This window comes from Festucalex cinctus, chromosome 9, assembly GCF_051991245.1.
Source record: "Festucalex cinctus isolate MCC-2025b chromosome 9, RoL_Fcin_1.0, whole genome shotgun sequence".
NCBI lineage: Eukaryota > Metazoa > Chordata > Actinopteri > Syngnathiformes > Syngnathidae > Festucalex > Festucalex cinctus.
Window position 1 is genome coordinate 13739494 of NC_135419.1, and position 25305 is coordinate 13764798.

The 25305-nt window shown below is 38.8% G+C and overlaps 5 protein-coding genes across 14 annotated transcripts in view; 2 read left to right on the forward strand and 3 right to left on the reverse strand.

Moving 5' to 3' along the window:
* Positions 1-6096, reverse strand: part of znf185 (zinc finger protein 185 with LIM domain) — a 26575-nt gene extending 20479 nt beyond the window's left edge. For 2 of the 7 annotated variants that reach the window (XM_077531199.1, XM_077531197.1), the window contains exons 1-10: positions 5853-6094; positions 4998-5055; positions 2349-2466; positions 2171-2275; positions 2069-2095; positions 1911-1964; positions 1119-1166; positions 965-1036; positions 809-889; positions 666-716 (exon numbers count right to left, since the gene is read on the reverse strand). In XM_077531199.1, the coding sequence (XP_077387325.1) occupies positions 666-716; positions 809-889; positions 965-1036; positions 1119-1166; positions 1911-1964; positions 2069-2095; positions 2171-2275; positions 2349-2466; positions 4998-5007 (566 nt within the window). In that variant the 5' untranslated portion in view covers positions 5008-5055; positions 5853-6094. Of the gene's footprint in view, positions 1-665; positions 717-808; positions 890-964; positions 1037-1118; positions 1167-1910; positions 1965-2068; positions 2096-2170; positions 2276-2348; positions 2467-4997; positions 5056-5852 lie in introns of all 7 variants that reach the window. The other 5 variants (XM_077531201.1, XM_077531200.1, XM_077531196.1 and 2 more) reach the window with 5 other exon arrangements.
* Positions 6097-8753: 2657 nt separating this feature from the next.
* nsdhl (NAD(P) dependent 3-beta-hydroxysteroid dehydrogenase NSDHL) lies at positions 8754-12632 on the reverse strand. 2 transcript variants are annotated; one of them, XM_077531373.1, is made up of 7 exons: positions 12485-12632; positions 12225-12386; positions 11918-12064; positions 11714-11842; positions 11320-11462; positions 10347-10449; positions 8754-9809 (listed from the first exon to the last, which is right to left on the reverse strand). In XM_077531373.1, exons 1-7 carry the CDS (start codon positions 12503-12505, stop codon positions 9474-9476), a joined length of 1041 nt encoding a protein of 346 aa, XP_077387499.1. In that variant the 5' UTR covers positions 12506-12632; the 3' UTR covers positions 8754-9473. The 2 variants fall into 2 exon arrangements, with proteins under 2 accessions (XP_077387499.1, XP_077387500.1); XM_077531374.1 differs by lacking the exon at positions 11714-11842.
* A 432-nt stretch (positions 12633-13064) lies between these two features.
* Positions 13065-15024, forward strand: cetn2 (centrin, EF-hand protein, 2). The gene is made up of 5 exons (XM_077531378.1): positions 13065-13300; positions 13383-13544; positions 13838-13966; positions 14136-14273; positions 14556-15024. Exons 1-5 carry the CDS (start codon positions 13298-13300, stop codon positions 14643-14645), a joined length of 522 nt encoding a protein of 173 aa, XP_077387504.1. The 5' UTR covers positions 13065-13297; the 3' UTR covers positions 14646-15024.
* A 320-nt stretch (positions 15025-15344) lies between these two features.
* gcna (germ cell nuclear acidic peptidase) lies at positions 15345-21313 on the reverse strand. Of its 3 annotated transcripts, none has more exons than XM_077531372.1 (13): positions 21162-21313; positions 18851-18948; positions 18603-18774; positions 18458-18530; positions 18316-18359; positions 18144-18204; positions 17983-18050; positions 17494-17916; positions 17171-17336; positions 16918-17056; positions 16699-16834; positions 15947-16151; positions 15345-15859 (listed from the first exon to the last, which is right to left on the reverse strand). In XM_077531372.1, the coding sequence occupies exons 2-13, from the start codon at positions 18938-18940 to the stop codon at positions 15637-15639; spliced, it is 1800 nt and encodes a 599-aa protein (XP_077387498.1). In that variant the 5' UTR covers positions 18941-18948; positions 21162-21313; the 3' UTR covers positions 15345-15636. The 3 variants fall into 3 exon arrangements, with proteins under 3 accessions (XP_077387498.1, XP_077387496.1, XP_077387497.1); XM_077531370.1 differs by lacking the exon at positions 21162-21313 and adding an exon at positions 19191-19353; XM_077531371.1 differs by lacking the exon at positions 21162-21313 and adding an exon at positions 19196-19316.
* LOC144025406 (serine/threonine-protein phosphatase 2A catalytic subunit beta isoform-like) lies at positions 19419-25179 on the forward strand. Its single transcript, XM_077531376.1, has 8 exons — positions 19419-19462; positions 20283-20461; positions 20710-20919; positions 21014-21187; positions 21274-21363; positions 22132-22293; positions 24226-24344; positions 24447-25179. The coding sequence occupies exons 1-8, from the start codon at positions 19426-19428 to the stop codon at positions 24514-24516; spliced, it is 1041 nt and encodes a 346-aa protein (XP_077387502.1). The 5' UTR covers positions 19419-19425; the 3' UTR covers positions 24517-25179.
* Positions 25180-25305: the final 126 nt, after the last annotated feature.

Here is a 25305-nt window from a genome sequence, read left to right on the forward strand (position 1 = left end):
AAATAACCCAATGTTGGTCAAAAATTGGACCGACCTGCTATCAAGTTTTGTTGTTGTTGTTGTTAAAAGGCCAAAAAAAATGGGTTGAGTTTTGTTGTTGTTGGTCGTTAACCACAAAAAAATTGGGTTGTTTTTAACCAAAGTTTTGTTGTTGCTTTTGTTTAAACACAAAAAAATGGGTTAAGTTTTGTTGTTTTTTGAACACAAAAAATTGGGTTGTTTTGGACAAAACAAGTTGGGTCAAATTTACCCAAGTAGTGGATTGATCTAATTTATGACCAATATTGGGTTATTAGTGACCTAGCAGTTTTAATAGTGCACACTCATGTTATTGTGCTATTTAAAAAAAAAAAAAAAAAACCTACAGTGGAACCTCCAAAGATGAATTGCTAAAAGGTGGCCTCATTTGGAGTTTTTTGTTTTAATTGGAAAAATATACAGTGAAGCTCCCAATACTAGTGGTTCAGCAGTAGTGAAATCACCTACCAGTATTTTAAATTTTAATTGTGAACCTTTATGGAAAATTTGCTGTTTTTGTGTTCGGTATCACTTCCAATAAGATTGCTCCATATATTTGCAAGATATCCGAGGACAGCTACGGTATGCTAATCAGTGTAGTCATCACTCCAAAAGTTATATATCTGATACTTTAGAATACTATATACCTTTTAGCCACAAATGATGGTGATTCTTTGGAATTTTCAGCTGCTTGAGACCTGTGTATTTTTTGGGAAATACATAGAAATATCTTATAAGAGCAGAACATGCAAGAGCTTCTTTGCCAAAGCTGCAGAAAGTCAAGACATACTCAAATTTCTTAGCGGCAGAGAGCACATAAGACCGTTCTTTGGCTGCGGATTTGTTCAGGACTTTGCTGGCTGCTGCCGTGCTGGAAAAAAAGAGCCAACGTGGCGTTAATGCAATCTCTCAGCAGGTAAAGTTTAAATTGGACAGCGTGTCCTACCGTTTCAACTGCTCCTCACTGCTAATCTTGCTGTCCACATTCTCAGTAGTGGGCTTCCCCGTGTGGTGAGTGCTAAGGGCCACACACACGCACACATCTCACAATAACATATTCGCGCTTGTTTAAAGTCCATACAACTGCTTAGTGAGCTTACATTTTCTTGTAGCTCTCGGATTGTTTTTTGGTGACTTTCGATGTCTCGCTGCCAAAACACAACACAACATGAAAAAACAAGCAGACAAAGGGATGAAGATTCAGCAGTGACGTGGAATTAGCAACATTTCCACTCGACAAGTAAGTTATTAACACTATCTGACCTTGAATGGATTGTACATACTAAAATAAAAAATTTCAGACCATTACATTTGGTTTTATAGTAATACACCATTACAAATAACTCATGCTACCAACGTAGCAGCTGTGGTTAATTCAGCTAGTTTACAGTGCTAATGCTAGATTAGCTTGAGTTGAAGGTAGTTATGCGTCCTTCGTGGCCATTGTTCTCTGTGGGGATGTTCGTGAGGCTACATTTGAACACTTGTCTTATCGAGCATCTAGTCAAACAACAAAAACAAAAAAATAGCTAGAACTAGCTGATAAGGGAAAAATGAGCACAATCTGTTGTAGCCTGACTCGGTTAAATGATTTCTATGAACTGGTTTCTCCAGCCAGTCTGTAACGTCCCTCTGGTAGGTCCAAAAGCTTTGCCTTACAAGTCAACTAAGAGCACTCTGTTTCCAGTTCACTCCTCTAAAAGCAGAATGAAAAGCAGAGCCGCCAGCTATCGGGTCTGTCTACAAGATTAAGTCCGTCGCGCACAAGCACTCAATATTTAAGGCAAGACTTTTAATTTGTCTTCTTTTTCAACTCTACTATTTGATGTTATTAGATTGTGCCTGGTGCACCTAATGCTGTGGCCAGTAAGTGTATGAATCAGAGCTGTTACCTAATGCCATTGGAGGTACTGGTAGAAGATGATGCAGGCTTGTTGAAAACACCTCTGGACGAAGAATAAAAATTGTGGGTAAAAAAAAAAAAAGACCATCCCTTCATCCATTGTTCATTAGTTCCACCATATTGTATTTGCAGCCGTGTTTTACTTACTTGATCGCGAATCCAGAGGTTGGTGACCTAAGTTCAAAACACACACTTGATATCAGCACAAATCCTGTCGTGTTTTCCAAATGATGATGACAAGTCATTTACTTTTCACTGCTTGACTTGCGTGGTGCGGGTGGTGCGGTGGAAGTGGGTGAAGACACGGGACTGGCTTCTGCTCCATTCTGACGCCGGGCCCTTATTTCTGCCAACCTGCATGAACAGACAATGATTTGTTTCAATCCGTTAAGTTGACGGAGTGAGAGGTGGGCCCGGGGGATCTTACCATGGCTTCTCTTCTGCGGGCTGATCCTCAGCTTCACTGTTGCGGTTCATCCAACTGAAGTCACCCTTCAGCTTGGTCCTGACTTTGGTGGTACGGAGCACAGTTGCTTTTTCCCCCTCTGAATAGGAAATAAAGGACTTAGTATTATTTGTTATTTTGTTTTCCCAATGAGAAACACCTCACTATGATGTGGTTTTGAGTGCATTTTTTTTCCAAATAAAATTATTTGTGTTGATGAGTAAAGCTTAGACAGGTCGTCAGCCGATAGCAGGAGACGTCAATGAACTTAACATGCATGCTTTTGTCATGAATGGGTCATGCCAGGATTAAGTTTGGGTCATGCAAGGGTTATGTTTGGGTCATGACCGTGAGGTCAAGTGTCTGTTTTGAACTGATGTATCTGTCATCTAGTTTCAACTGGTCTATGTGATGCTATGTAATGTCAGGAGCTATGTGATGTCAAGAATCTTTAACTCATTCACTGCCTTATATATTTTTTAGAGTGGGGATAATGCGGGAGAATCTGATTATGCGCCACTGTAAATGTGAAACTTGGAAACAACTTTACTGATGCCCAACCACCGGTAGATGACATCATTGCCGCACTTTATATGAAATAAACACAGTTTCAGAGTCCAAGCATGAATGGGTGTATTTTGCGCAACCTACATTTTTCTGCTATCAATTATAAAAGAATGGGACGAGGCAAAAAGTAAGGAGTCTATTCTGTCATTTGGTAGATTCGGTTCATATATAATTATTGAACGTAATATCGCGTTGTTATTGAAAATTTTGAAATTTTCTAAAATGGCTGGCAGTGTATGAGTTAATCTCTTTATCTGGTCAACAGCCAATCAGATAATTGCATGTCAGTCAAGTTATCCACATGTCTAGCCAATTCTGTTCTGTGCAACTCTCGTTGTTTCTCGTCTAGTCAAGTTTGTTCCACGCCTCTCGATGTGAATACATAGTTAAAATCTCATTTGTGTCTGTGCTTTGGGATCCAACCGCAGAACACAAGTTTTGTTTTTGGCAGGTGAGAGAATGTCAAAGTAATGGGAGAAAATACGTGCAAGTACCAGGAGAAATAGCAAACTGAATAAGTGGTGGCTGATGTGCTCACCACAAGGCTACTAGATGCCCTTGGTTGTCATTTTTAACATGTACATTTTTTTTTTTTTGTAAGTCATGAAGGCTAGTGGCCAAGAAATGCACATTGTGCCAGATCTCAGTCAGTTTCTGCCGCAATGCTCTGTTTGTGGTGGGGTTAAGGAGAGTCATTTTAACGAGAAGCACTTTTAAAAAAAATCTGTTCAATAGGACTAACGGAACCTAAAGGGAAAGGGAACCTAATTTGGTTCTAACTTTAGAGAGAAGAGGGATGATGTTTCAAATATAAGTGAACCTTCAAGCCTGAGTCCCAGTTATTTGCAGCAAGTGACGAATTGAACAGCAGAACCATAACAAAATATTGCTGGGGGGATTTGAGGCAGGATTCCATTGAAGGTCACACATTTAGTTTTTCTTACGTTCAGTGATAACTATAGGCTGGGAAGTGTGTTTTGAATGTTAAGTAAAACCTGTCGGTGGCAGAGACAGGGTGGAGGAAGGAGGCAGATGTATCAATGATTGTGTCGTTGGCATAAAAGTACATAAGGTGACCAATACTGCTATTGGGAATAGCATGAATTATATTGTTGATGCAAATGTTTAGAAGTGTGGGGGTTAAATTCAGGGGATGTCATTAATAATTGTCAACTGCGGGAGTATGACGCCCATTGAGGTTCTTTTGTGATTAACGGCTATAAAAATCAACTCGACTTGAAAAGTGTTGGACCAAGTACAGAACCCTGATGGACACCTCGAGGTGGTAATGGGTCTGAGCGAAGGCCCTCTGTACTCGCTTGACTTAATTGGTCCTGCTTTCAGGTCCATTTTGAATACTTTACATTCTAAAAACAGTTGGGTCAAAAATAATCCAAATTGGGTCAAAAAGGGATCAAACACTAACCTTCTTTGGGTTATTTATTTAACCCAACATTTTTTGGTCCCAAAAGTTGGGTTTTCACCCACACACAGAAAAACTAATGTCGACTTGCTTTGTCGAAAACATGCTTGGGTTATTTATGTCACCCAAATTTTCGGGTTAATAGATAACCCAAAAGAAACAACCCGGAACAACCAGATATTGGGCACTTTTGTGCAAAACAACACAATCTTTTGAGTTGTTTTGTGGGTTATTCATCTGACCCAAGTTTTTGGGTTAAATGACTAACCCAAAAAGTTGTGAAGAAGAAACTCACAAAACAATCCAATTTTGGGGGTGTTTGTGCAAAACAACATAATTTTTGGGGTTGTTTTGTGGGTTATTCATTTAACCAAACGTACTGGATGAAATTAATACCGGTAACCTAAAAAGTTGGGTCAAATGGATAACTCAAAAAAGTGGGTTGGTTACTTTTTAACCCAAAAAGAGTGTAGAAAAACCTTAAAGTATTTTACCTTCTAGGCTGCATTATGTAATGCATGTAATGTAAGAATGCATATTTCCTTTGCATACAATCAATCATACAATAACATTTCCAGTCTGAGGCACACCCTGTGTCTGTGATGGCCCATTATTGGGCGAAACACTTTCTTCCTACTCACCAGTGGACATGCTTTGATTTTTCTCTTGCTGCTGCTTCACTGGTTCTTATCAGGCCACCTGAAAAAAATGCATATGACACATTCAGAAAAGGGCGGGCACAAACGACAGATTAACCAACGAATGGCTGTTTTGATAGGAATCGGCCTTCCCACGCTTTGTTCCCTCCCAAAAAAAAAAAAAAAAAAAAAATAGAACATATGCTCTGAGAGGAATTCATTTCTCATCCTTTAGACATGTAGAAAAGCCTGTCTTTCCACTTCCCAAAAAGAAAAAAACCCACAAAAAAAACGCTATTGACACAATATCACAAAGAGTCATCTTGAGAGGAAAAAAAAATGCCAACAGAATATGTGTTGTGCATTTTCATATCTGAAACATATCTCACTGCTTGAACTCATTTACAGTCAATATTACATTTTTTAAGACATCTAAAAAAATAAAAAATAAATAAAAAAAGACTTGTGAATGTCTTTATCAAGAAAATGGACGAACAAACGCTTAGGGTGAAATTCCTTGAGCAAATAAAACATGACAAACTCCCACAGCTGGAATTCACTCCCTCAATATTTGATGAGATTATTATTACCATAATAATTAGCGCATGTAAAAATGCACGGGCATCAACATACATATTTGTCCAAGGTTTAAGACACCTATCTGCATAAAATCATCAATGATTAATGAAGTCTTTAAGAGGCGCAAGGAACTGGACAGACAACTTCATCGGCTGTGGCAAGGAAATGACTAGAAAACTAAGATGGCAAACGCTGACTAAAAACCATTTGCGCAGAATCACAGATGACTTTAATCACTCACCCTAAAACAACAAGTACCCAGAAAATGACAGTACCCACCTGGTCTCACTTTATTATCCAAACAGACTCTTAGCAGGGTTGCGTCCCGCTCAACGTGCCAGCTGAAAAGTGGGTGTGTGTGCGTTCTTGTGTGTGACAGGTGCCTTGAGCTACAGGTACGGGCGTGAGCACTAACAAGCCGAGCCAGTCAAGAAGTGCAAGACGTGTGGGGTGGAGCACTGCGTTTGTACCACTGTGACTAATCCAAGTTGCTTGGTATTCGCTTTGTTCTTTGGGAGCGAGCGAGCGAGCAAATCGCTGCCTTGCATGTGGCCCAAAGTGGGGAAAAGGATGACATGACAACAAAGAAACATTGCTGATGCGTAGCAACGTCTCCGGCGGGAACGAAAATTGCTCGCGTGCTCACTGAACAGGAAGCAAGCGTCGTTAACGTAAACACTGATTAAAGATAGCAAGGTACCTTGAACTGCACTTAGGGAAGTGGGAAGCAACGAAGTACAAATACTGAGTTACTGCATTTCAATAGATTTTCCAAGGTATCTGTGCCTGTGTATGAGTACTTTTTGCAAGATATTTGTGCTTTCTACTCCTTACTTTGTCAAAATAGACTTCTTACTTTTCTTACCCTCTGACGCAAGGTTATTATAGATTATGTATTCTGAACATAATTATTTACAAAATATTTACGTAGATTTTTTTCTGTATTTCTGTTCGGCTGTACAGAAAAAGAAAGGTCAAACATGGAAATGTATTTTATTTATCTTGCACTCAAATTTATATAAATAAAGCTAAGACTAATACAAAAACTAGTAAAAACTAAATTAAAGCTTAAAAAAACTTACAAACCTGCTCTAAAATCTAAAACTGACTGAATTAAAAAAAAAAAAAAAAAGTTAAAACAAAATAAAAATAAACTAGAATGAAAATCCAAAACAACTTTAACACTTCTCTTACATGGAAAAAAAAAAGAAAAAAAAAAAAGAATATAGTCAACCATGTTTGAGAGCTTGACTGATTTAAATCCGGGGTCTTATAACAACTGGGACAGCAGCAACATGGATGAACCTTGGATCATCAACAACAATGATGCAACAGGTTCAGAGTCAGAGAAGCAAAACATTCGCTATTCTTGGCTTTATTTAAGAAAATTATTGATGTTGTAGGCAACAAGAATTATTTAAAATCCACAAGCTTTGGGTGTTCAAAGATTTTCTGTGTAGTCTGAAAAAGCACATACAGGCAAGGTGTTTTTTTTTCTGATTAGCTAGCAATTGTATTTTGTTGATGAAAAGTCAATGCTAGCTACCGTTTCACTAGCTACTAGCATTTTTATGTCCTTCCTTAAGCATGTCATTGCTGGTACTTTTTTTTCTTTACTTTGTCTTCCTAACAAGAGTTGAATCAGTACTTGAACTTTTTTTTTTTACACTGTTATCTGTGACTGAGTACTTTTCTCTTTTACCTGTACATGGCACAGGTAAAAATAAAAATACATTTAAAAAGGAAAACGGAGGCCTGCGAATGACAATACAAAAAGGACATTTTTTTTTTTTTTACCAGTACTCAAAAAACAATCATCCTCTCAGAAAATCTTTTTCAGAGAAGCGGGTGTGACTGTGATTATGCAACAAGTCCGCAGTCAGATGGCGAAAGCGAGCAAAGTTTCACTCGGATGACAAATGCAAATGCTCGGGTGTATTGTCTCAGCTGGATCTGTCTCCCTTTTTTTTCCCTTTAAGTGACAAACCAGTTTGACAGCCTTGGCCGGCGGCTGCCACTCCGGCACTTAATCATGATGACGTAATGCTGGAGAAGTAAAAAGAATGAAAAGTATCTGGCCATGATATCACAAATGATTTTACCTTTACTTCGTGTGAAACTTGGACATGTTAAAGTTGAACAAAAAGATATTATCCTGTTATATGAATGGCAACAGATGGATACACTATCTTCCACCATCTAGCGAAAGATGTCTCTGGCATAATTGTGGGAATGCTGAAAGCATCCCACATATGTTATTTTGATTTGTATTCTCCTCACTTTTTTGCCAAGAAAAAACTCCCACATAATACTTCCGATTTACACCGTTCAAATTTCAACTTGCTTCAAACATTCCCACCTTCCGGGGTATATATCGGCTGATTCTGTATTACTTACAGTACACAATTTAACGTTAAATATCAACTTTTCCCCATTCATTTTCAATGGGACTGACATTGAACTTTTTATGAGTCCCACTTTCCAAGCCCACTGCCATACAACTGATCGTCATTACCAGTTCTCCGATACTGCTCGGTGAAGCACTTGGTTAAGTAAACAGAAGGCGAGGATTTGAATCCCACCTTCACCAGATTCCAGTTCAACTTTTTTTGTATTCATTTGTCACTCAAATCAAAGTTACTAAACAATTATTAATATTAATACTAATACTACTGCTACTAGTGGTAGTAGTAGTAATCAATAGTTAAATTATTTTCACAGAATTTATCCTTCAATTTCCTTTATAAGCATTCAGCTTAGCATTCAGGTATTAGCGTTCAGCATTCCCACACAATTTTTGCAGAAATTGCACTTAGTCTAGTTTTATGAACGATACATTCATTTGCCGGAAATCATTTTCTGACCAATCAAGTGGAACTAGATCATTTCCTCCAGTCTAAATAGACAAAGATTTTTTTTGTTTTTGGGTCATAAATCATTTTCAGACCAATTAAGTCGAATGGGATAATTTCCCACCACACCTGTGGTCGGGAAATAAAGCAACAGGAGATATAATGCAACGCAAAATACAGAAACTGGGAAGAAAAATACAAGACACAATATATCCAATGTTTGAATTGTAATCTTTTGTTTCCCAAACGTTGGCCCTGGACCGAAAATGGGACACCTCGTATCAGCATAAAATCCTGTGAGTGCATACACAACATCGTGACAAAGGCCTTTGATTTCATTTTTATTGAATTACAGGGAAACTTCTGCAACAGCTTCTTCTCCTCTGGGAAAGAGCACCAATTAGATATTCTGAGCTGGGCTGCAAGGATGTGAGCATTAGTGAAAATAGGCAATAAAGGAGAAGAAAGAAAATCTGCTTGGTAAATAATTACAAAGAACTTAAGACATAAAAAAAAAAAAAAACGTGCTCTGTGTAGCAAACTCAACAATTGTGACTAGGAAACCATTTCAATACACACTTGATGTCATAGTAACTATTGTGGACAGATAGCTAGGTTATTACATTGGAAACCATGTAAACATATCTTGCAGCAATTTTTATGAAATTACTTTGCATTTGAAACAGGAGCCACAAATCCACAACGCTGCTACAATCTGAGAGAATGAAGTACTTTGCAAATGCCTCCAAACTTGAATAATTCTTTATATCGCTAATCTCTCCTATAATACTAATCAAAATGCATCAATGAACCACATCCGTGACTCAGTACGAAACCGTGCTAATTTATTCCACCCTTACAGTTTGAATCAGCATAATTACCTTTCTAATGCCAGCATTTTTAGACTGATTTGTTTTGATCTCTTTGGATTATGAAGGTGGGGGATGTTGAGCCTGCTGCCATCTGCTGGTACAAATGTTACATTACAGTTGAAAGGCAGAAAATTGGTCCCCACGTGCAAGGGCAGTTTCCATTTGCCCATTCTCTCCTAATGTGCATCCCGTCTTAGATGAGGATAGCTTTGGACCGTGCGTTCGATCGCCTCCTTTAGGCCAACCAGCGGCTTGTAGCCCATGTCCTGCTTGGCTCGCTCACAGCTGTAGTAGTGGTGGGTTCCGGCCAGAGCCACTCTCATTGGCGTAAAGGTAGGTTTGAATGACATCAGCGGGCGCAGCACCAGAGACAGAAGCCAAAGCAAAAGGGCCAGGACGTACACGAGCATGTAGGGCAGGTTGTAGCGTGGAGCGGCGTATCCCAGACCGACCAACACCTCTGACATGAAGTCCCAAAAGCGAACTGGTTCATCATTGGTGATATGATAAGGCTGGTCAAAACGAAAGCAAAAAAACTAAAGATTACAGGATGTTAAAGCCAACATGGTAGACAGCAGCTTTTGAGTCAAGAAATATTTTAAATATATTACTAATATCTCATGACAGACGGTCAAACAAAAATAAAACAAAAAGTATGTACAGTATATTGAAATAATGTTATTGTGTCAATTTCCTTACAAATGTAATTAAGCGTAAGCATAAAGAGCAGGATTACAGAGGATTTAATATTGAATTCTTATTTAGCAAAAACTAGACTGAACTTGAAATACTTCCTGTTTTCACAGTGTCAAACAGTAGTGTGCCACCATCTAGTGGGTGAAAGTGGAATTAAAATTGTGAACGTGAACTCATCACCATGTGCCGTGGCATAAACAATACAACACAACAGATATGTGATTTGGAGGGAATTATTTTTGGAGCAATTAAGTGAAAATGGATAACATACCGGGGATATCTGATGATCCCTCACAACATACTGTAGAGTTGGGACTCACTGATATCCATATTTTGAATTTATTCCCACTGACCTTTCCACATATGGGCGAGTCGGGCCTCAGGTGCTCAGCAGCCAGGATGTGTCCATGTACAACGTTCTCCACAAAGGTGAAATCCACCAGGTTGGTGCCATCCCTGGAAAACACATGACATGATACACCAAAACTGGGACAAATATTTTAGTATCCTTTCATTTTAAGAAAGCCAAAAGGTTGTGATACATTAATCTGTATTTGGGGGGTGCGCTGGAAATCTATCCTACTTGACAGGTTGGATTAGCTCAACAGCTAAAACTGTACCTAATCAATATGTAAACATATTACTAGTACATGGTCAGCCTGATAATATCGTATTGCTTACCCTGCTGCTGTCCCTTTTGCTGCAGTAATATACTCCACAGTGTCCACTTTGCTGTAGCGGTCCTTTTACTTGCTGCCCTCAGTCTCTCTTGAATAAAATGCGTGTCTTCACAGAGGCCAAAAGCCAAAACCCGGAAAATAAAAACACAGTACGCCCTCCTCCTTCACCGTTGATGCTTTCAATGTAACGTGGATTTCACAGTTTCTCACGGCATTATGGTACTCTTAAATGGAAAATCAGCAAGTAGGATTTTGTATTTACTTAAAAAAAAAAAAAAAAAAAAAAAAAAAAAGTCTAATTTCAGAAAGATAAGAAATAGCAAGAGTGATGTGTGTTATGATTCTTGATCTTTGGCATAACATCACCGGCATGTTACTAAGACTCCTGGTTACTGTATTAAAATTCTGCATGTACTGAGTGACGCATGTTTTTGACAATATTCAATAATTCATGTTTTGTCAGAAGCCTTCAAAACAGATGGGTGCAGTTCTACAAGCATTTCAGATGTCTATGCCGATAATCCAGTTGTAAAACATGACAGTGACAGGAAAAGAAAAATATTTCATATAGGTCTATAAAGACATTAATTCAGCCTAATATATAGATGCTGCTTTGGATGAGAAAAATCTGTCGACTCAGACTCACCCAATGATGAACTTCATCTTGCCCTTGCGAGCTGCATCTACCAGGATGGGGACCAGCTGTGGGTCCCGAGGTCCGAAGATGCCATGGGGACGGATGGCAACGGTGAGGAAACCCTTCTCTTCGTCACAAGCCTCCAGGACCAACTAGGACACAAACACACAAATACAAAATGAAGGCAAGTGCTCAAGGGTGACACTATTTTTAACAAGAGTGTTGTCAAGTGTGTTTTTTTTTTTTTTTTTTTTTTTGTTTTTTAATTGCTGTTTGATGAAATTGGACAGCAGTACAAGTAACCAAAAGGCCCCCCAAGTTTGTTTTGACGCAAAGCACATAATGCGGATGTGCCCCTAATGAAAAAGATGTTGAAGCTAAATTAAACATGTCACTCTCCTACCTTCTCTTGCTTTATTTTGGTCTCTGTGTAGTAGTCAATAGGCTTCTTGGCATAGGGCAAATCTTCTCTTCCATTCTTTATGTCAGAGCCTTCAAACACCACACTGGCGCTACTCGTCAGCACCAATTTCTAGCAACAAGTAAAAAGTAGAAACCCTTGTCCTTCATCTCCGATACTGGTGACCTCTTATCCAGCTCGTCTCACCTGTACTCCGACTTCAGTGCAGGCCTGAATGACAGTGCTCGTACCCTGGATGTTGACCCTCTCAAACAGTCGCCTGTCGTCACTAGCGGGTGATGGCGAGGCACAGTGGAACACCAGAGACACACCCTTCAGTGCTGGCAGCAGGGCCTGGAGGAAAATAACACAAAGGATGATAATGTTAAATAACAATGAGAGCAATTTTTAAAAAGCCACAGAAAGATAGCCATTTTAACTATTGTTTGACTGAGATTCAAACGTTTATTGGGGGGGGTAGCTTGTTCTAGACCAACCACTCAGTAGACCTCACCTGTTTATCGCAGAGGTCTCCCTGGTGGAAGGTTACGCCGGACATCTCGAAGTTCTGGCGAATGTCAAACACCGACACGGTGTAGCCACGCGCCACAAGCTTCTCCACCAAGTGTCTGCCCAGGAAACCAGAGCCCCCTATGACCGCACAGCGCTTACTACTCTGAAAGACACACGACGTGGTCTGGTCATCGTTTACGCTTCAAAAGCAGTGGCACACAAACTTTTATAAGAAAAAAATAACAATGATATGGAACTCACCGGTCGAACACGCGTGGCCATAGTCTAATGTCGTCTAATTTAAAACAAAACGGACAACTATGAATAAGTGCGTGACACTTTGTTACTTTTGAACAGGTAGCATGTGTGCGGTTACCTGACTGAATCAGCTGAGCTGGTTCTTAACATTGATTGGGCAGCAATTAGATGACGTCGTATATTAGCCAATTAGATTCCGCAAACGTAAAAGAACGCCACAATTTCGACCAATCAGACAGGTCTTTCGTCCCTTCAGTTGAACCATCCAGTCCGAGCCGAGTAAATATTTTAACTTGAATAAAATAAGGTTTTTATTATTAGACACAACTGAATCGTTCATAAGAACAATAAACATCAACGCGAGGTGATTTATTATGTTGGTACTTTTCTCGTATTTTAGTTGCACATTTTGTTCCTGCATTCGTTCTTCTATCCGTCCAATCGAGTCGTTTCTTTCCATCCCGTGACTTTCAACAACCAATCAGTTTTTCCCCGTCTGGAGCGTTCGATTTTAATATCAAAGAGGCCCGATACAAGCCCCTAATGCCATTTGAGATGGTTTCGCTTTATCCGGGCAGATGAGTTGAGCAAAGCAAACGTCTCCACAACAAACTGCTGTTACACAAATGACTCTGGAACGCTAACATCGCGCTCTGTTTATTTACTTCTCCGTCACTGTCCATACATTGTAAAAAAAAAAAATTCCCGGTGTGTGGATGTTTGCAAATATATCCCTTTATCAGAAAAAGGATTCTCCTAAGCCTGTGCATCAACATTAATTGGATAATAGCGGATTTGCTTAGCCTGACATAATTGATGGTGAGTAAAAAATGATTCGCGGTAATGGTGCGCCGCACATCATTTGACTGTATACACGCTGTCTTGTTTGCGTGTCCACCAGGCGTGCGCCAAGAGGCCATCCTTGCAGGGGCCGGTGCCTCCCCCTCGCAAGAAGACGAGCCCCAAAGCTGAGCTGACAGAGGAGCAAAAGCAGGAGATCAGGGAGGCCTTTGAACTTTTCGACACCGACGGTGCTGGATACATTGATGTCAAGGAACTCAAGGTAAAGAGGGTTCGAACACCTGTCACAGCTGGGAGAAATGTGCTTGATAAATAGTAATTGAATTATACTCAATTTTAACACCAAAAGGGAAACCATTGTTCACTCATTGTGGCTAGCTACCTACATGTAGTTTTAATACGTTGAATATAATTTTATATTGTACTTATTCAAGCAGCGATCACATATTCTTTTTAAAGTACATTCATGTAGTTGAAGAAAGACACCAAGCCACTATTTGTGTAACAAGTCTATGTATTTATTTATGAAACATGTTTTATTGTTCTCTGTGCAAGGTTGCCATGAGGGCTTTGGGTTTCGAACCCAAGAAAGAGGAGATCAAGAAGATGATTGGTGAAGTGGACAAGGACAGCACAGGGAAGATCTCCTTTAGTGATTTCCTCAGTGTTATGACACAGAAGATGGTAAGTATATAAACCATTAGAACGTAGCGATAAATCTCATTATCAAATTTGTTTGTACAGTAGTCAGCACTACCTTCTAAGACCTCACTTAACTCCACAGACATTTAATGTGAGCATTCCACATGGACATGACAGGCTTTAAGTAAAACTGCTCTTCATTTTCTTCGAGGCCGAGAAGGATTCCAAAGAGGAGATACTGAAAGCTTTCCGCCTGTTTGACGACGACGAGACCGGTAGGATCTCCTTCAAGAATCTCAAGAGAGTCGCGAAGGAGCTGGGAGAAAACCTAACAGATGAAGAGCTGCAGGTAAGAAAATGCTTTCAAAAGGGTTTCTTTTTTTTTTTTTTTTAACCAAATGTTTGGGGTCAGTTTCCATGGGAAGGAAGTTACGACAGGGAGCTACTGCATGTTGATGTCAGATGAGGAGCTTCATTTAGTAATCTGATGCATTGCTTTAACTACTCACAGATTTTTGCTATTTGCCAAACGGGTCCCAAATAGTCAATTATTCGATTGATGCTTGCAGATGTTACCCTTCGGTTATCTTGGTGCTCGACTGACACATCTTTCCCATTCTTCTCTATGAAGGAAATGATTGAGGAGGCGGACAGAGATGGCGATGGAGAAGTCAACCAGCAAGAGTTCCTAAGGATTATGAAGAAAACCTGCCTGTACTGATGGCTGAGCGTAAAGCTGCCTATAGATGTGATCCTCTCTTAACGTGTCCCTTAGTATTGTATTGTGTCAAAAGATTGGACGCAAATTGTGTTAGATCATATCAAGAGGTCCATTAACGTCCAAGTTGCTCTTGTTCGGGATGCTGCATACTTTTGAATAGAATAATAAAATTGTTACACTGAGAGGTTTAGCTTGATTTTGAGCATAAAACATGTTTAAATTCCTTGTTGAACTTGAGTTACACATTGTGGATGCCCCGTTTTTCTAGTTTTGTCGTGCTCTGTATTTTTCAATGTTTATATATTGTATAGTGGACTAAAAAAATATGAAAGAATACTGCTATTTATGGTACCGCTAAAATAAATATCTTTGAGCATTATTGTTTTATTATTATTTTTAAACCGTTATGAATAAGGGGCTGAAAGAGTGGTTGGCGCATCAGCCTCACAGTTCTGAGGTTCAAATCTTGCATCCGGCCTTCCCAGGATTTTTTTGTATGTTTACCCCATGCATATGTGGGTTTTTGTTCAGTATTCATGCTTATTACACAACTAAATTTTCCATCTGTATCAATGTAAGCATGAAGGATAGGCTCCAGCTCACCTGCAATACTGAAAACAAGTGCTATCAAACGTGGATGACCTTAACCTTGACATGACTATGACCTTAACCCAAGCTCGAATGAAATGAACTTTGACATTTGATTATGAAATATAAAACAATTCCAACTTTATTTGACGTTAAGATGTGACAATTTTATAATTGAATCTATAAGCAAATTACCTACATTAAAAACTAGTCATTCAGCTATCATCAACGTATATAACATCACAACTTCGTCATAAACCTAAACAGATTCAAACATATGAACATTTACACTGTAAAAAATACATTACTGACAGATTCTCCCTTACTAGATCATTGCAGACATTTTTATACTGTCGTCCCGTTTCTGTGTTCCACTTACCTCATAGGTCTCAAACTATGAATGTCAATCACTCAGTTTATTCTTAGAGGCAAAGTCTGCGCTGAGTTTCCGCATGACTTCTTGATGGCTTTGCTCGGCTAGCTCCTGGCGTGCACTCCCATAATTCTCCTTCACATATTTGGCGAAAGGCGTAGGAGGCTTGGATGGTGTGAGCAGGACGAGTTTACCTGTGCAGAACGCACACACGAACCTCTGGGTGTCCAGGGACTTGGAATGACGCCCGATCCTACGGACAACAGCACGCGTATTGACAGTGAAGCAGATGTTGCATAAAATTCCCGTTTCATCTGAAAAGAGGAAGCATGTCACCTACGTATTCTGACACTTGGTGCACTGGTACTGGAATTTAAACTTGATGTCGTAGCTATGGCAGCGAGTCACCATCGGCAACTCGGGGTGCACCAAGGTGGCCTTGCGAGCGTACAACTTCCATAAGCGTCCGTGCCCGGCCCGCACGCCGTTGATCAGCCAGGTTGCAGCGTGGCACATCTCGTGGATCAGAGTGTCCCGGAGGCGATCTAGACGATTTGGGCCAAAAGTAGTCATTTTGCTTCAACCATGTTCCCAGTCATTTGCTCCCAAAAACGTATAAATACGTTCTACTTTAAATGTTTTAAGTGTCCCAAAGACGTATTTATAGGTTTTGTTTTGTTTGCTTTTTTATGCTAGAGCATACAGAAGGCTTTGATGCAGCCTCTCAACTGCAAAGTACGGTTGGGGAGGTAGTTAAAAAAATAAAAAATAAAATACTCGCAATTCTAATTAGATTTGTGAATAATAATGAAACTTAGCAATATTCTAACACTAATTGCTGCAAAAAGGAAACAAATACATTTTTCCCCTGATGAAGGAAGAGACTTTAATCTTTCTTTTAGTAGGTTCTATGTTTTTATAACAAAAGAACACAATATTCTGTGGGCCGGTGTGCTAGTGGAGAGAAACATGAACATAGATATATAGATATTTAAAAAAAAAAAAAAAAAAAAAAAAAAAAGAATATAAGAAAAGTGCTCTGATCTTCACATTACATACTCCAAGTTTTGAACCACCTTGATGAAAAATTACCTGCAGAATCGCAGACTTTCTCAGACAGTTCGATGCGAGCGTAACGGTTCCCTCCATTTCGCTCCTGTCCAGTGATGCAGTAGCCTGCTGTTTTGCGCATCTTTTTGTTCCAAGTCATGGACATATTGATGGGTAGCTAGAAACGTCAACCAAGAAAAGAGAAATTATTCAATATTAACCATCATATGTTCATAATAAAGAGACAAACCAACTCGGTACCTTCCTGTCAAACACACTGCTGTTGTACATCTGATACAGTTTGCTTGTAAGGTCTTCTTTCTTTTGCTTAAAATTGCGGCAATAGCTTGGGTTTGATAGTGACTCCAAGAAACAACCTGGGGTTTTGCACAAAGCGAGTCTGTAGGAAGACAAACAAGGAAGACAAAAAAAAAAAAAAAAAGACAAAAAAAAAAGTGACTGCGGATGTGAAAATATTTCAGTCTAGGGTGGGGGGGTGGAATAGAAGATGCACCTGCTAGTGAGACCGTGTCTGGGCTCTGTCTGGCTTACTGTTGGCTTCAAGGTGGTGCTTTTCCCAGGAGTCCTTGCATCCAGACTTGTCCCACCTGATGAGTTGAATCTGGGTTTCGTCACCCCTTTTACAGGTGGGAGTGCCACTGGAGGGCCCATATTGAATTCTACATTCAATAACAAACAATAGAGAGACTTTAAACCAAAATGTCTAGTCTCTCAACATATAACATCATCCGATCAGTCAGTAGTTGTTCACAATAATTTGCTCTTGAGAAACACCGCTGAGAGTAAGGCAATAAAAAAAATGTTTTTTTTCTGCACCTGTGTTGATCTTGGAAGTAGAGTCAGTGAATATGTTCTTCTTTCTAAGCCTGTCCAGTAAGGACATGAACTCGTCTTCAGAACCAGATGAGTCATGGAGCTTGGAAGGAGCTGAAAGAGTACGCTTGGGAGAAAGCAGAGATGTTGCAGTATGGTGGGTTGGCCGAGGAACGGTGAAGGGGGAGACCGGAGGCAAGATCGGCGATGGCGTACTGTCCTTTTGGTCACAAAGCACTGGTTTGTCGTCATTATGTTTTGGCAAAGAATTTGGGTTTCTGAAGCGAGTCCTCCGAGTGCTCTTGATGACAAAATTATCATCCTCCGCCTCACTATCACTAATGAACACAGGGGAGGCACACTGAGAAAGTGGCAGTTGTGTCCTGAATCTATTTTGAGTGGCTGGAGTATTTCTCTTCTTACGCCCTGGAGGAAAATGAAGAAGAAGCAATTATAATTGTGTTGTTTTACAATTGGTGCTTGCTGTAATACCTTTGAAAGATGATTTTGTCTGAACAAAGTCGTCATCTGATAAGTCATCCACGATAAAGTTTTTAAGGCTTTTGGATAGAAAGAGATTGAAATTCAAAACACACTTTTAGCAACAGCAATACAGTAGTAATGCAAGTGTGAATGACAACTTAAATAGTCACCTGTCCTCACTTTCGGACACTTTCCTGGGCTTGGCAGCAGGGGTTTTCGCACGTTGCAGGACTTAATGCACACAGAAAGATTAGCATTATGTCAGAAAGTATTTTTAGGTTGTACTTGATGTGAAAGGATTGAGAACAACTACACAAATGAATACTAAAAAAGGCAACTCACAGTTTTCAAAATCGCTACTATCATCCGAGCTCACTGCAAGAACACTTGAATTGTAAACAAAGAACATGTCAGAAGTTGTTTTCACAGTGAAGCCATATAATACAACTGATTAGCAAAATAAAATAAAAACACTGCATCCTACCTGTCTATCTTCACAGCACTGCATGGTTTCTTTGGGGTAGGCTTGGTTCTTGGAGTGCTCCAGTTCACAAGAACTAAGGAATGAAATGAATATTCGTGGAACTGGTGCAACAAAATAGCTCACTATAGGGTTCCATCTCACTCACATTGGTCAAACTCATCATCACTGGAGTCTACCGAAACCGTGTTTTTGCATGCGTTGGCCCTGTAGTGCTGGTTCTCTTTGTCTTCATCCTCTAAAAGATTATTGAAAGGTGACGCTGATCGGTCAGCAAAATAGTCCCCACTTGCGGCACCATGGCGTTGATTCCCAACCAACTACAAAAGGAAGGACACATCTAGATAGATTAGTAAATACCAATAACGTAATAAAACTTAAACACAAAATGCAAACCTTCTTTTCTGCTACGTCTAGTCCGCCGTCCCCGGTCCAGCCCATCTTTTTGGCAACTCGTTCAAATAACTTGCGAGTATCATCGTTCATAGTTTTCTCTATAAAACAGCACAAAACATCAAGAGTCATTTAATATCTCGGGCAGTTCCATTTGATTTATATAAGCTACAAGGCATGTTCGCTAGAAAGGAAACTCAAATGTATAGACAAGAACAGGCTAACTCGGTCGCATTTCTAGTTAGCATTACAGATATTTAGCTGCGCTCTAGCAAAGTAGCGTTACCGAAGTCGTTTTTTGTTTTTTTTTGTTTTTTAAATATAAAATAGTTTTGAGTATTACCGAACTTGAACTTCGAGAAAACGACTTGTTTGGTAACAATAAAATGCTCTTCGGGAGCTTTAAAAAAAAAAAAAAAATGACGACGACAGGGCGTAAGTTCCCAGCGACTGGGGATTCGAATTTCGAATCTCGTGGCTCTTTTCGTCATACTAAATGGACCAATGAGAGCATGCTTTACTCTGCAGTGAAGAGCCAATCACGAAAGACGCCAACAAGTACACCGGGATACGTCTCAATGCAGGAACTGATACATACGGGGGGGATTATATTTGGTAATATGTCAAGGCCAATGTATTTATATAGCCCTTAATCACAAAAGTCGGCCCCATTTCTATAAAGCGTCTGACCAATGCGTTTTCTGCCGCACAAAAAGTGTCCATTCTGTTCAAGTTCAGTACTAACCGGCCGTGTCTCAGTTTCAGTGAGCGGATGAAAAGTAGTGACGTCATCCTGAGTCGCTAAGGCGACATACTAAAAAAAAAAAACATATGTAAAAGTTTGGATAATGATTTAGGAGCTAAATTATCTTGAAGTGGATTAAAAAAAATACTGAATGTGATGTGATTATTTTTTTTCTTTTCTTCAATAGATTCAGTGTGTAGAGATTGGTTCATTCAGGGGGAAACCGTTTACAAAACTTTAAATAGGAATGCTTTATTTAAAAGAAATAATTTTAAAAAATCGGAATTTAAATAATTTAGCAAGTGCTAAATTGGTAAGTGGTAAGTTAACTAAAGGACCAGTTTTTCAATTTTCTGATTTTGATCTGTGCCTAAAAGTGGAGTATGAAAACAAAATCATGCAATTCAATTTACAATTTTCGTTTTTTCTTTTCTATTCGTGTGTTGAAATCACTTTTTAGCTTTTAAAATAGAAATATCGATTCATGCAGGATTATTTGAACTGAATATTGTGGCAAGCCCATCAACTCATAACAGTTCCACATTATCCAGTAGAGGGCAGTCGAGTAGCCAACACAATTAAAACCTGAAATAAAGAGCACGTTCCATGATGTAAAAAATAGACAAAAGCGATCATGTCCCTTTAATTGATGACGCAGGCTAATCATTACTCAAATAAACTCTCATTCAGGCTGTCAGGACGTAGCTTGGCCTGCTAATGTCCTGATGATTTTCCTTTGGGATTTGAAAGGAGGCAGCAACTCGGACATGGGTGACAAGTCAGTGAGCAAAGAGTTGGATTTATGGATTGAACAACTCATTGAGTGCAGGCCACTCAAGGAAAATCAAGTCCAAGAACTTTGTGAAAGGGTAGGACTGGCTGTGGGAAAACAAACAACCACAACATTTACATTCTTTTCCACTATTTTTCATTTTTTACCCACTATCATATTGACTGTAAATAATGTAAATGTTTGAGTTAGTTCAAATATTAGTTCAACATGTGTTTTGTAATTTTTCTTAACCCCAATGAATAGATAAATTGTGTGCTGGGTCAAGCCTCAATGTTTTATTATTATTATTTAATTTTGAATGTGTTTCTGTGCCCCCATTTCAAGGCCAAAGAGATCCTGCATAATGAGTCCAACGTTCAGAAGGTGAGATGTCCAGTGACGGTCTGTGGGGATGTCCATGGTCAGTTTTATGACCTCATGGAGCTTTTCAAGATCGGCGGAAATCCCCCTGACACCAACTATCTCTTCATGGGGGACTATGTGGATAGAGGATATTATTCTGTGGAGACGGTGACGCTGCTTGTTTGTCTGAAGGTATTAAAAAAATGACCCACCAAAGGACCATGATATCTCTAATAGGAGGTGCCTGTCTGCCAAATTGTTTGAGTTGTTGACATTTGGCTCACAGGTCAGGTTTTGCGAAAGAATCACCATTCTGAGGGGGAACCATGAGACGAGACAGCTCACACACGTGTACGGCTTCTACGATGAGTGTCTGATGAAATACGGGAATGTCAATGTTTGGAAGTACTTTACTGATTTGTTTGATTATTTACCTCTGACTGCGCTGGTAGATAACCAGGTGAGAATCTTGACGAGATCCAGGTGAATCACACCAACGTGATGGGAGTAAATTCAATTTCTTTCATTTGTTCTTCTTCTTTCAAGATTTTGTGCCTCCATGGCGGATTGTCTCCTTCGATAGTCACACTGGAACACATCAGAGCTTTAGATCGCATGCAGGAGGTTCCTCATGAGGTACAAATGACATTAACTCTTTTACTGCCATACATTATCAAAAAACAAAACAAAAAACAGTGCCAGCCGATTTTGAACATTTTAACTCATCTTTCAAGGCAAACAGAATATTGTGTACTTTTATTACATATACAATGTGGGTACCAAATGAAAGATCGCATTCCATTCTTTCATTAGAAAAAAAAACGATGTTTCTACCTTCTTTCGTTCGTTAGTAATAATAACCATTTGAAAAGAGGTCATTTGAGTGACATTGAGCAAAAATTGAAAAGATGAGAAAACAAGCATTTTGTGAAGATATATTTTCTCCACAACAGTCAGTTTGACACAAAATATTTTTGTTTTGTGCCGCTCTGCAAATTAGGTTTAATGTGACAAAAGCTTTGATCATTCACGCCATCCTTGAAAAAGTTTGATTTCATCCAATTTCATCAGATTCCGCCATGTTTCATTGAGATTCAATGCTGCCATCTGCTGGCCATAGTTAGTGTTTTTGATTCCACAATTCATTGACGAGGCAGCGCTGCACTGAGATGTTGCATTTAAAAAAAAAAAAAAAAAAAAAGGTAGTTGACGTCATTTAACGTTTATGGCAGCATACATCGCGATTTTACTTATCGTTATTAAACGTTTTTGGCAGTCAAAGAGTTAACAGGACCCTTGATAATGGAAACGCGTTCAACTTTCGATGTTAATCTGTTGGACTTTAATGTATGCCAATGGAATCTGAGCTAGCATAAACAACACTTGTTTTTCCTCCACATGTAGGGTCCAATGTGTGACTTGTTGTGGTCCGACCCAGAAGAGCACCTTGGATGGGCCATTTCCCTCCGTGGTGCAGGTTACACCTTTGGCCAGGACATCACAGAGACTTTCAACCATGCGAACGGCCTCACTTTGGTTTCACGAGCACACCAGCTGGAGATGGAGGTAAATTAGGAGGAATCTGATCCATTCATAAGTACAGTATCAAAAATTCTGACTTTGTAGAGGTTACTAGAATGGCAGGGTGGTCCCGTGGTCAAGCTTTTTTCAACTTTTACCATCATTTTTGACCAGGCGTTAAACAAACATTTTACTTTTTAAGTGATTCTGTTTCACCACTATTCAAAAGCTACGTCTGATTTTCACTTTTTAATTTTCATTACATTTCGAACATAAAAACAGTCAACTCAAGAAATCAAAATGTCACGTTTAAAGTGTATCTAAATTATTATATATTTGATAAAAATGTTTTTGTTTTTTTCTGATAAACTGTACCAGACAGTGTGGCTGTGTTTAAAATGAGTCACGCCATCTGGGGGCAAAAGCGGAAACGAGAACTTTCATTGCTAATGGATAATCACATGCTTACTTGCAACACATTTACATCCAAGCAGACAGATATGTCATTTTAAGATAATGCACACTATTGCGCTTTCCCCACCCCTTTAGTGATGCAACGCTATTTTTTGTAACCGGACAAGAAATTATCCCCAATAAAAAGAACGGAAGCAAGAGAATTGGCAACTCTGCTCTCCTCCCTGCGAGTAAAAACAAATAAGTTTTGTCTTCTCATCCTTGTGTTGTCATTCTTATATGTTTTTATGTTTTGGTGTGTAAACCCAACATAAAACAATACAAAATAATAATGAATGAAGGCAAAATTAAAAAAAATATATCTATCTATCATGAACATGTTTGAAAAGTAGTAGGAAAAAGTACTTACTTATTTAATCCTACCCCAATATCTTTTTCATTATGAAATAAAATATTTTTATATATAAATGTATTTAGATATAACTGTATACAATGTACACACATATACACACCAATCTACACTCATAAATACATTTACATATTACTGTATCGATATCAGCATTCTAGCAGATATTCATAAAAAGACAAAAATAACAATGAACTAAAAAAAAACAACAACAAACAAACCCTTAACCCCCTTTTTCCGTGTATCTTCTAAAAACAATTTTCTGATATTTATTTTTAAAGTGAATGATGTTAGGACATTGTTGATAATTCCACACAGTCTTTTCCACAGTCTTACTCCATTATGTGTTATGCAGAATCTTTTCATTGTCGTTTGGCACCTTTGTAACTTAAAATTAATAAGTAGGGATGTCACGATAAGGGCAATATCGTGATATCGTGATATTAAAACTGCCACAATATCGTTGTTGTCATGTTCACAATATTTAAGAGGAACACATTTGTTAAAAAAGTCAGGTTGATTTCCATTTGTGCAGTTCTAGCACCGTCTGGTGGCTAGTTTATTAGTGCAATTTAATTTTCATTAGGGATGTTTTGGCCTTCCATGTTTAAAATCTATGATAATTGTCAGATGTAAGGGAACCTAATTTGCTTGTGAAGCGATCAATGTATGCTTGCATTAGCAAGTAAGTGTCTCATTATTGTTATTAGAGATTGTAGGTGGTTTATATGCATTGCTGTTATGTACAAAAGCACAATATTGTGCTGCTTTTTTTTTTAGTATGAGCTTTTTTTTTACAATATTGTGATCTTTTTTAAATATCGCCAACACCCCCACAATATCATGATAATTATCGTATCGTGACCTTCATATTGTGATAATATCGTATCGTGATGTTTAGATATTGTTACATCCCTATTAATAAGCCTTCCCCATTAAATCATACCCTCCCTCTCTTTCATGAAACATTTTCAGTAAGTATTTTGTTTTATACAGAAATTATTATTTATTACATTTGTCAGATTCAAGTTATATCCCTGACCACTGTAGAGTCTTTCTTATATTGTCAGAGAGGTACCAACAATGTTGTCCACGTGTCTATATATTGTTTTGTCCAACACAGTCTGATAACATAACCCTCAAACTTCCCCATTCAGGGCTTTAACTGGTACCATGACAGAAATGTTGTGACGATCTTCAGTGCACCAAACTATTGTTATCGTTGTGGAAACAAGGCAGCGATCATGGAACTTGAAGACACACTGAAATGCACCATGTAAGTCATTTTCCAACATTCTTTTCGTGAATAGTGACTGAAGCTCTTTCAGATTCCATAATTGGGATTTGCACTGACGAAAGATATCTCTTTGCTTGATAGCCAACAGTTTGACCCGCCCCCCCGCAAAGAGAACCAACCCTTGTGGCGTTTTCCAGACTACTTCCTCTAAAGATCTCCAGATGGTGACCACTGCACATTAAAACTGATCCGCCGTATTTATAAAGAATTGGAAGCCAGGAGCTCTACCGTCACCCTCTGCACTTCAAAAAGAACAAAACATTTGCATGCTAGCACTTAGGGCAGTGATGTATGATTATCAGAGAGCTGAAATGATTCTGTTAATTGCGCTGTTTTACTTTCTGTCACATAGCAACAGCAGCAGACTTTGCATACTCCACAACAGTGCAAGTGGTACGGTCAAGATGACTTCATATTATGCAGCCACTAATGAAGCACAGATGCTTAGAAATACTTCCATCCAAACAGGGATGCCAAAGAAGTACAAAAAAAGGAGAGAGACTGAAGTCCATTACCAGATAACATGCAAATAGTACTAGTAGGGTGAATATGAATAATCAAGTAAGCTTGGATACATGGTAAGCATTAGAATTTTCTAGAATGCCTTGACGTGTTCTACCTTTGCAAGGGCAGATGAGTCCCACATACTGTATAGTGAAAACTCCAATGTCATGCCAAAAAGGGTCAAGCTTGAACTTTTACCAATTTATGCGTGTTAAAAAAAACAAAACAAAAAAAAACAAAAACATTTGTAACTGAGATTTTCTTGCTTTTATAAATGTATTTTTCCTGTAATAAAAATTTTAAAAAACGATTTGATTTCATGAATTATTTCAAATGATTAATGAATACAAGATAATAAACTGAAAAGGTTTGTTGTAAACAAGGCTTTGTTGATATAACTTATCAAACTAACCCATGTGCGTAAAGTAAGCATGTG